Raw genomic sequence first — 11,468 nt, forward strand, 5'->3', positions numbered from 1 at the left:
TTTGCCTAACTCTCAACAGGCAGATCATAGATCCCATAATCTAGAATGCTATCTGGCTGTGCTATAACTTCGAAGTATGGGAAGTTTGTTCTTGGAGAACAGTCATAGGTCACTTTCACTGTATGCTTACTCTGAAAATATTCAATTCTTGATGTGYATTATTGCATCATATACCCCTTACTGGCAAGATCCAATATTTGTATGTGACTATCAGAGAGAAAAACAGATAGCAGTAAGTGGTAATTGCTTTAGGCTGTATAATGATGTTTCCTTTTTGATTTTTTTCAGGTTTGAAATAGTAAGTAAACAGCATAGCTAACATCAAAAATTTACCATCTCTTGMATCAACTTAATGAGATAGATCAGTCAATAAAGGAGGCTGGCCTGCTTTATTCTTAAGCTGACCTCAGAACCATTCTTGGACACATTTTACTATACATTTTACTGTTCAGGTTCCATGCTGTCATGTCATCCAGTAAAGATTTAGCAAAGACTGTCTTAACAGAAGCTYACTTTAGGTAGCAGAGCTGGCTTGCTGCGCCCCTTAGTTTCCTCTCTAAGTTCAAAGGTAGTAAATACCAGAAAGTATCAATTTAATTTCTCCAGACTCCATTGAGTGCTTCTCCAATTCAAGGGCTATGTACAATTTTTTAAATCTCGTTCACAACCTGTATTGCTTATGAAGAAAGACCTGTTCCATTTTTGAGACATCTGGGTTAAAATTGTAAAAATGCAGTATGTATGTAGAGAGGTGCATTCACAAAATTCTCTTCTTGATTCTAAAAAGATAAACCTATAGCACAGTGTACCTGAACATGCCCCAACTGCAGTAAATATTTTCACTTTCAGGAACCAGGAAGTTGAGATGTACAAGGTTCAAAAGGTATGCTTGCTTGCATTAATTAATTCTTAAATTTGTRGTAGCTGGTGGTTTATATCTGCAGTTTTTGGATGGCTACTGTGTTTCATCMGTTGCATTTCATCAGATGTAGGCAATGTTTAGACAATAAATTCATGTGATTAAGTACCAAGCCTATGAAGCAACCATCAGTACCAACCATCAGCAAAAATAAGGGTTAGAAACATGATTGAGGGAACATTTGCTATGTTAGTTTCTCTCAGAGTTTGATGTTTTGTGTAGAAAGTCTTCACTTTCATGGAAGTCGATAGCACTAAAGGACACTCAGCATCTTGTATAAACTCATCTCATATATGTCATTATAACAGTTGGGCTAATGTAAGGCACATTATAAGCAGACCCTATATCTTTAACAGAAGCATATGGTCTATATATTCCTATAGGGAATTGATTTTTCCTCTCTCCCCTCTTTATTAATAATAGGGTAGTTCTTAGCTAAAGCCATTGTAAAAAAAAAGTGAAGGCAGTCTCTTCTTTTTGTTTACGATGGTCTGTACTGAAGGTAAATCAAATGTGCACAGACAASAGGCACTTGCAACAAGATCTCTTGTGGGAGGGTTGTCCCCACGGATGTTTTGCCTCTGCCTACATACTCAGAGCAAGTACTTAATATGGGTCAGATTCCAGTGTGCATTCCCCACATAACACTTCTTGCAGACTTTCCTTTGATGAAAGACAGTGTTTCTCCATATTCTTTTGTGTAAATACTAAACACCTGTATTCTATTCTTTAAATACTCTAGTTGAGAGACAGCCATATAGCTCTTTAATATATATTTATGTGGAAAATCCAAATGAAGATAGTATGTTCATCCAAATAGTTGCTTGGTTTCAATGTCTGTGAAAGCATTTTATTTGGTGAACCCAGGCCTATTGCACTTGAAATCACAGAAGTATAACAACTCACTGGTATTTTTAATTGATCTGGTATTTCTACCAGGTGCCACCCTTTTCCACACCTCCTACCTCCTCCTTAAGTGACTCAGCCTCTGAAGGAGAAGCCTCTTGATTTTGCAGACAGTTGGATGGAAAACAACAGTACAGCTCTCTGTCTGCTCTAATTGTACCTCACTTCCAGGTATCCCAGGTCGCTGTACCACATTGGGCCACTATAGGACACTACCTTCTAACATACATAGGTAAGGAGATTTACTTGTCTGCTTTTCATCTAAAGTCCTATATTTTCAAACATTCATTGATAACTGAATGTCCAGTTTAGGACACTTTAAGGGATCTGATTTTCAATAGGCGTCAAGAACTCGCTTATGAAAGTCCATTTCTTAAAGTATCTCAGTTTAGGTGTTCAAATCATTTTGGAAATCTTATCTCGGCCAAACTATCAATTGATTATTTACATTATAGATTGCCAGTATAATTGTATTTTATTTTACTGATATTTCTCTGATGACAAACTCATTGTTCACATAGTTTTCCATGAATGGCTGTTTTAATGTCTCTTTTGCTCTAAGGTTTATTTTATTGTTTCTTTATACTTCCTTTGATATTTTTATCTAAAATGAAATGAAAAGAAAAAAAATCTAATTTACTTGAATTTGCTTCAAGTGTATGATTTTTGAAAAAAAATTATCAATAGCTTGCCTTTTAATAAMAAACTACGTGTGAACTATTTGTAAATCATTTTGACATTTGAAAACGGTATATATAAAAATATTTTACTTTGATATAATCATTATTGTGCATCATGAACTGAACTCATTTATAAACAGGAAGAGTTCTTCATTAAAAATACTTAAAAGTGAAAGCAAAGTAATGAATAAGAAAGACTAAAATTAACATCCTTTGTATACTCTATACAAAAAAAAAACATTTAAAATTGATCATATATTTCTCATTTAAAAACACATACAGTTTGGTTTCTGACTTAGCAGCTTATTTTATATTAGTGACAGTTCCAAAGCTGAATTTCTTTTCAAAACAGAATCTCATACGCCCACGTCCTGAAAAACCAGTTTTGAGTGCTCTTTCTGCTATGAATAGATGAATGATTTCTGTCTTACATCCACATGTTCTCTAATCCAATCTTGCCTGTTCTAATCTTGTCTAGTTTCCCTTTTATTCACATGTATGTGTACAGGTTATTCATATTCTTTATGAGGGTTGTTGTCAATTCTGTGGCCTAAACCATATAGTGAAATATTCATTTAAACAGATGTTGTTATTTCCCAAAGTTTACAGATCTATTATATCACTATTACTCTGATTTGAGATTCAAGAAAAAAAATCATTATAGGAGTGTTCTTTTTTGTTTATTTTTAATGTTTATAAAATACATTTAGTTATTTCTTCGTGTAGCTTTCAGGAAAATGACATATAGACTAAGTAGTGGACAAATAAAGAAAAATCATTCAATCTGTGATTTTGAAATATATGAATGACACTCAAGTGCTATAACCATGGTACTCTGCTGAGTTAGCCACAGTATGACTCTTTCTATTTCATGTCCTAATCTCCAGTTTTGAAAAGCGGTAGTTGATCAGTTGATGCTCGTAACAATTTTGGGGGCATGAAAGTGCAACATCTGTTACAGAGATCTGAAGCTGACAGACTGGACCCTTGAAACTATTTAGGAGATGTTTGCTCTTCTACTGATATCCTTGACCAAAATAGCAGGCTTGGAACTGTGAAGGATGGCATAGCTTTGGTTGCAGTAAGCAGGTTCTAGCTGCAATGGTGATTTGAAAAACAGCCTTCACCTGAAGTGAAGCCATGGCTAGAAATGCAAATACTTTTTTGAATTGAGGTAGCTAGATCTGACAGCACAGTCACAGTATTTCTGTTGGGAGTCTGATAGATCTTCATTTGAAGGGAGAAACGCTGGCTGTATGGAAGTAAAAGCAAAATTGCTATTGAATTCCCACAACAGCAAGATTTCAGATCTCACACTTATGGATGTCTATTTAGAAGAACAATTGTCATAAGAAGGGGTAAAAATGATAAGTTATTTTATCTCCTAATCTTTTACTTACAATGCTTGGAGATCTTGATCCTTTAGGAGGTCAAAGTGACCTTAGTCATTTGCTCATTCACACATCTAGGTCCTAYTGTTTTCAAAGGAAATGATGCAGAAAATAACATAGTTTCCTGACCTGACATAAAAGTTGTTAACTGAAGGCAAGGAAATACTGCAGTTTGTTCYGAAACTGTGAATAAGTAACAAATGTGCTTTTTGTTTAAAAGGTCATATCATCCACATTCATCTCATACAAATGAAAGATAAGCCATATAGGATATAATTAATGCTGGCAGTTCCAATGAACAAAAAGAAACAAAACAAAATAAACTCAAGGTAACCTTCATTTCGTTCACTCATCAAGAAACAAAGTTATTCTATTGAAAAAATTCTCTTAGACTGCAGTGAAAAAATGCAAATATTCTAAAATAGAAAGGACGTGGAACACTAATTTCTTAACCACTTTCTAATGCYGTAATTCTAAAATTTTGATCACTGATTAGTCACAAGATATTGAATGTTCAACTTATTTTACAGCGGAATAGTGCTTCAGGAAGGTGAAATTTTGGTGAAAAGTTCCATATTTGAGGCAGAAAAAGAACAATAGATCTGTTTACTTTTTTATATAGCAGATATTTCACATTTTTGAAAAGCAGGAAAACAGTAGGTGAAGAAAACAGTAGCCAGCTAACTATGGCTCTAYAGGGCCATGTAGAAGAAACCTGTTTGTTCCAGATGGCATTTTTTTTGTGGAAATATCAGACTTCATTGTTCCTGTACTCACTTGGTTGTTTTAACAATGTAGCACAGGAAGCATGAAGACAGGAAATTTAAAATTAATCTTTAAATCTGTATATTTATTTTAATCTATAGATATATTTTTATAATCCAGTACATAAATAATAGTATGAAGTTCAATATTTTTAGGCATTCACATTTGGCAAGGCTTTATCTGAAAAACTGCACTATGAAGACAAATTACTTGACTTTTAATTAGAAAAGAGTACACCTCACTCTACACTTTAACATTCAGTATGTTGAATTCTTTATTATACAGTGAGATGATAGGCAGTATGTTTAAGATGGGGAAGGAAGTATTATGTATTAAAAGCAAAYATGCATATTATCTGAATATTTACATGTAAGGTCTTAATCACTATCATAGCTACAAGTAAAAGAACAAAGACTTCTTTTCTGGCTGTAACTAGTTCAATCTGATGTGGAAAAAATGATCCTTACAGGGAATGCTTGTATTATTCTTATGCCTTTTTTTTGGCATAATAAAGCAATGCATACCTGTGAAACCTAACTATGTAAAAAGCTACTGCCAGCAAGAGCTCAAGGAAGGCAACAGGACTTTGTGTTGGAAGACTAGGTGTGTTCAGATTAGCTTAAAACTAGAAGCTCTAGCTTCGAGAATTTATGGCAGCCTGGGGTCTTCTACATTCTACCTGAACTGGTAGCAGAAGGGAGAACTTTGAAGGTAGCTATTTAGGATAAAAACAGAATCATAGACCTCTGCTGGTTTATGAATGACTTGCTACAGGCTTAAAGAGGCATTTGACTTTCTCTGAGGTCATCTGAAGTTTTTTCTGAATTTCTTTGGGATTGTATTTAGATTTCCCTAGGAATGTATGTGCATTGCGGGGGTCTGAATCCAGGATTGGCACATCTTAAAACTCTATGGGTACTGCTCATTGGACTGGCTGGGGCAGTTTTCATTTTCTTTTAAAGTTGCCTGATGCTGTTTTTAAATTCAAATTACACTGTGGCCGCATTCCTGTTTGTTTTTGTTTTGCATTCCAGCTGAGTTGTTTTGCTCCAGTGGTTGAGATCTTACTAAGAATGCCTGCACACAATTTAACACTTTACTGTAGAAGACTAACTTCTCTTTCTCCCAATTTCATTTTCAAAGTTAAAAACATTTTCTTGATGTCTCCTAAATTACGGTCTGAAAATAAACAGCTCATTGGACTGTCTGAATAATTTGAAAGTACAACAGCAAGAAATAGATCTTGAGGACAACACAACATCATTCTCTAAGACTAAAATGCATGGGTTTAAAATTTTAGAGTACCTGGTACATTTTAAGTATGTTGATTGTAAAAGGGAGTACAGCTATTTCTTATATTCATTTATGCATACCACCTTTGGGCTTAGAGACTTGGTAGTAGTTTATTCTGGATGCTGTACACATGTGCAACAGAAATATTGGTTTTGCCCTAGAAAAGTTTAAGAAAAAAAAAATACAGAGCAAGAGAAAACATGTTGTTCCAGCTAACTGATTGAGGATGAATGAAATACTTTTGCTCTGGACTGGTTTTAATTCTCCACTGGACTTCCTCTTGTCATGTGAGGGTACAATGGGGAGTTGCAAACCTGTCTTTCAGTCACTATTCAGGATCTCAGTGTCATTGATGCATTCTTTAGGTATTCTGTAAATTTTATAGACAAGTTTCAAAACGTAACATGATTATAACCAATACAGTGATGGATTTTTGAGTCTGAATATAATTTATATATCAGATTGATTGTCTGAGCCTTCCATGTTTATTTTTAACAAAGATGTGTGATACTTTCTGACAGTTCTGTGCAAAATTTCAGTTCCCATCATGAATGTATGAAAAGAAAGGCTATAGGATGCCATGAAGACTACTTAGCAGTTTCCTGTTATTTTTAATGAAAAATATTAAAATTGCAAAATGTGGGTTTTTAATAAGGTATTTTAAGCCTGACAGAATTTGGTTTAATTTTTCATGAAAGAAGGCTAAGTTTTCAAAGTTTTGTGATCCACTTGACTTAGGAAACTGCTTTAAAAATGTCAAGTTCCTTCCATGCAAACTACTATTTTTCTCCAGACGAAGAAGTGCCAGCACTCACTGCTTGTGAAACACTAAAATGTCAAGCTCCCTATTACCCAGGGACTTAGTGAAATGAAGAGCAGTATCAGATGTCCAGCTGTTGCTAAACTGAAAACATAAAAAAATTGGAACCCTTTCTATCATCTGTTTCTCATGTGACTGTGACAGTTTAGGAAAACACACAGAGTTGTTACTATCTAAAACCGACTGCTTGGTAACTTCTCTGAATATTTTCTAGGAAATTAAGTGAATATCTGCTTAAAATCCTATGTCRGTATTTTTGAAAGATATTTTCTAACATACTGCAAAATAAGTACAGTTTGCCATAGCCCTGAGCATATTTTTATTGGGTGGGAACCAGATTCAACAGTCACATGTTTTCTACATGCTCCGTGCCAATTAGAGTTTGGTACCAAGAAATAATGCTAAAAGGAAGGAGTTTTGGTCAGTGCCTTTGAATCAACATGCCGGAACTCTATACTTTCATAAACATCTGGAATTTCACAACTGGATTAGAAATATGCAGACTTTTGGACTCAGATATTATTTTTGTCTTTATATCTTCACTTAATAAAAAAAWTTGTATTTGTCTACATTCATATTTTAGTTTCCTGCTTTTTTTTCTTATTTCTCAATTATCATAAGCTCTTTTATCAAATGGTTTGGCAGTATAAACATAAACAAGAAAGATCTGCTGTAAGTGCAATTTATCATGGCGAATAAAAATTTCCAATATGCTATATTGTCAGAGTTGCTTTTAGTACTTTTGCTAATCTTTTGATAAAATTCAAAATTTTTCCCTTCCATCAGTAAAGAAACAGCTGCAGACGCCAATCTGTTATTCCACTCTATTAGGTGAGTGAGACATTCTTGATTTCTGTAGGAAATCAGGATAACTGTGTCACCCAGAAAACCAGGAATGTTTTTGATTTCTAAAAAAAGCTGTCACAAGAGCTGTTTTCTTTGGCTTCTGTAAATTTAGCAGCCTGACCACTGAAGCTAGTTGGGAGCATTCCAGCTTGACATTGTTTTCCTGGAAAACGCTGCTTTTCAGAAAGAACTCCATTTGCTAAATAGAGTTGGTTTTGTCAACACTCTTAAGTCAAAGTTAGGATTGCTTTATTCCCTTTTTTTTTTTTTTGAAAGAAGAATTTTTTGTCATTAAAATCATTATGTTCTGCTTAATGCTTTCCATATGAAAGTTTATATACGAACATTGTATTCCTTAAAATCCAATGTTTCAAAACATAACATGAAATCATTTTAGTGGCTCAACTGTCAAACTTTTTTTTTGAGATCAGCTCTTCTGGAGGCTTGATTTTTAACCTTATTTGAAAGGAGAAAAAATTTTGAAATGAGTAAACTGTTACAAAGAAGAAAAACCCATTTCATGTTGCTCTCTTCTGGGCCCCTGAGTCAGCTGCAGGCCACTAGAGCCGTGAAACCTGTCAGCTGGCTGGGTGAGCACCTTAGGCATCAATCCGAGCCACCAGATGATCTAATCTTCACATAAGCTAATCATCTCATCCAACACTTCATTACTATCTTTTCCTCTGAGGGCTCGAACCACCCCACATATTCTCAGGGAAGGAGACCCAGGGAAAAGGTTGACAGACCATATGACAGACACAGACGCAGGGCAGGTGTATCTATAGCCATAATCAGGGAGGGAAAAGGGAATGGTGTGTTTGTGCTTCAGTTCAAAGAGGGCTACAGTTAGCTTTAGGTAATGCTACTAGAGCTTACTAAACATGGGCAAGTAAGGGATGAAGGTGGCAAATGAACTTAAACTGTTTTTGTGGCYGATTCTTAATTGCTAATTGCCTTCTATTTTAAAACGTTTTCTTTTGGATCCCACAGGAGGACATCTCACCAGACAAAATGTCAGCTTTCAGCATACGAAAACAGCCTCCTAAACAAAGCGGTAATGCTGATTCTCTTTCATTTTCTACTCTTGGGACATTAGAGCAGAGGTTGAGCACTGCATCCTTCCTTTCCCAGGGACCATTTCCAAGTGTTGCCGTGGCTGTTATGCACTCACCTCCCTGGGGCACACTGCCACGCTTCAGCAGTGACACCCTAGTTATTTGATTCAGCAGTAGGACAAGCTCTGCAGGCAAAGGTAGCAAAGTTGCGTATGGTTTTAACCAGAGCAGACTCCGGCTGAATGGCAGTGCCCAGCAGCGTGGTGAGGCAGAGCTGGGGAGCAAAAGCACTGGGGGCACAAAATGGCGGTTCCCCCTGCCCGAGGCCCCCGTGGTTGCCGTGGCAACACTGCAGCAACATGGCCGCTGGCTCTGAGGTGGCAGGGARGGGGCTGTAGGGAGCCTACGGCATCCTGCCGTTGCCTCACCCACACCGGCCAGACCGGGAGAAACGGAGGAAAAAGAGCTTGCGAAGGAGATGGGGAGGAGGAAATGCTGTTGAATCACTGTCATGTGGGATGATTTGCTGCTCAAGAGCTGACCTAAACTGTTGTATCATACGCATATTTAAGTTTTTGACTACACTTGAGAGATGATTATTTGACAAGATATAAGTATGGCTCAGCAAAACTTAGGCCTCTTAACTTAGCAAATTGCTTTGTGTTGTTTCTTGAAAAAAAATACAATATACATTATTTGGCCTCTGCCTTTATAGGTGGCTTGCTGAAAACTTGTGTGCTTTAACAAATCCATGATTTCTATGAAATCCAAATGATTTTTAGGCAGGTTTTTACTAAAACATCACTGGAAGAAAATCAGTGTTCCGTGTACAAGGTTAATTTTAATCGTTGAGCACCACTTGGACGTGCTGGTGTGCTTACGTACGTGTCAGTGAAGAGCTGCTCTTTGCCACATTCGCAGGAGATTACGGCTGTGAGTAGGGTGTAGATTTAAATTTATGGCAGGGACCTGAAAGCATCTTTGGCCAAAACTACTGGTATGAAAGGAATGCGGGAATAATATCCACCCCTTTAAATGCTGCCAGCTATTCTTGCTGAAGAGGACTTTTATCTCTGGAATGCATATATTTGAGCTCATGTTTTTTCCTACTTTTGAGAACTGACAATGTTGTTGTTTTTCAATGTATGTGATTGCACCCAGTTAAAAATATTTAAGCGTTTATGACAATGAAAAGCAGCAGTTCTTGCTGTTGCACCTTCATTCCCCACCCTTGAATTTTGAGTGATGCAATTTTTTTTCTACCTCTATGTTTGTCTGGGTCCCTCTTGCATTCCAGTCATTACTGGTAATATCAATATATACAAAACTGTAAATATTTAGAGCAAATGCACTTAATATAACTTGCTAATTACAACTATCTCCTTTCTTGAYGGTCAAGAAATGGCACAACCATTGTTTAAACTGATGTAGTTCCTTACTATCTTCAGTTTGCAAGAAATAAAGTGGGTATTTTAACAGTGCTGGCAGTTATCACCGTTGGCACGATGCAGATGAGGCTGCAATATCTCCATTATCTGAAGTCTTTACGTTAGTTTTTAATACRGGATTTAAAAGACAAACTAAAGCTCAAGTGGACAGGCGTGGTGCAGAAACTGTGCAACRAGGATAGATGACTTACTGCTCTAAGTCTAAGTGTGTTCTTACAAATCTCATCTTTGATGTACTGTTCATTTCTTCATGGTCTCAAAAGGCTACATTTATGCAGCTCAAAAAGAGAAAACCAAAGCCCAAACTTGGCATGAGGGCCCAGAGACAGCAAGGCATATATTGTCATATCTGTCCACATCAGTATTTTCTAAATGTTTTTCCCTTCTGTAGCAGCTTAGTCATGGAGAAAGGTAGCCCAACACAGAGCCAGATAATGAATTTGCAGCTAAGCAAATATAGATTGATATGGACATGCAGTCCTTGAATTCACTCGTTGTCCTCCCCATTTGGCAGTATGGACAGTGAACTGCAACAGATGAGAGCAGGGACAATATAGCTTGTAGTTAGGTATAGATTTTTAGATTGAATTTTATCTTTGTATTCCAGTGGGGTTTTCTTTCTTTTTTTTTTTTTCATGAGCAAAAATGTATTTGATTTGAAAGATGAGTCTTTGCTATTCTCACTTAAAATAAATGCTCGATTGCTTTGTCATGATTTGGTCTGCCATTGACTTTAATTATTTGTCTTTTCTCATGGTTGTCACTACAGCTGAAGTACTTGGAGTAAAAGCAAGAGTTCTGTTTGCTTGTAAATCAGAACAGAATGTAAAAATGCAGCTCCAACAAACRATGCAATACTGACTGCATACATTTTTTGTGGAGCATGCTCTTCCTGTACTCAGGCTGTATGGTGAAATGTCCTAACATCATTGTCTCCTGATATCCAGCTATGTCGGACTCCTTTTGTCTGGATGCTCAGATAGAGAGGACATTATGGAGAAAATCATAAAGRTCTCTAAAGGAAAATCTGCAAAACTCAGTATGCTTCAGCAGTCAGTTAGCTGATTAGTTGGATGCTATTGATAAGGGTTCTATATATTTAATTTTTTACCTTCCYTTGTCTTGAAAAGATTAGTGGAAGTATTGCAGCTCAAAAACTGAGTTCYTATTAGGGCTTAACTTCTAGATTGCTGTTTTAAAGGGAGATAGTATTATGGCACAAAAATATCATAGAATCAGTAAGGTTGGAAGGGACCTCTGGAGATCATCTAGTCCAACCTCCTGCTCAGCAGGGTCACCTAGAGCATTACAGACAGGGTTGCATCCAGGCCAGCCTTGAAGATCT

The 11,468-nt window shown here is 36.4% G+C and overlaps 1 protein-coding gene across 1 annotated transcript in view; it reads left to right on the forward strand.

Annotated features, from left to right (window-relative positions):
• Positions 1-11,468, forward strand: part of SCEL (sciellin) — an 80,093-nt gene that overhangs the window by 21,479 nt on the left and 47,146 nt on the right. The window contains exons 2-3 of the mRNA XM_085309533.1: positions 1,997-2,057; positions 8,611-8,674. Coding sequence (XP_085165659.1) covers positions 8,632-8,674 — 43 coding nt within the window. The 5' untranslated portion in view covers positions 1,997-2,057; positions 8,611-8,631. The remainder of the gene's footprint in view (positions 1-1,996; positions 2,058-8,610; positions 8,675-11,468) is intronic.

Source organism: Rhea americana, unplaced genomic scaffold (assembly GCF_003343005.1).
Source record: "Rhea americana isolate MKP2758 unplaced genomic scaffold, rheAme1 scaffold_3, whole genome shotgun sequence".
NCBI lineage: Eukaryota > Metazoa > Chordata > Aves > Rheiformes > Rheidae > Rhea > Rhea americana.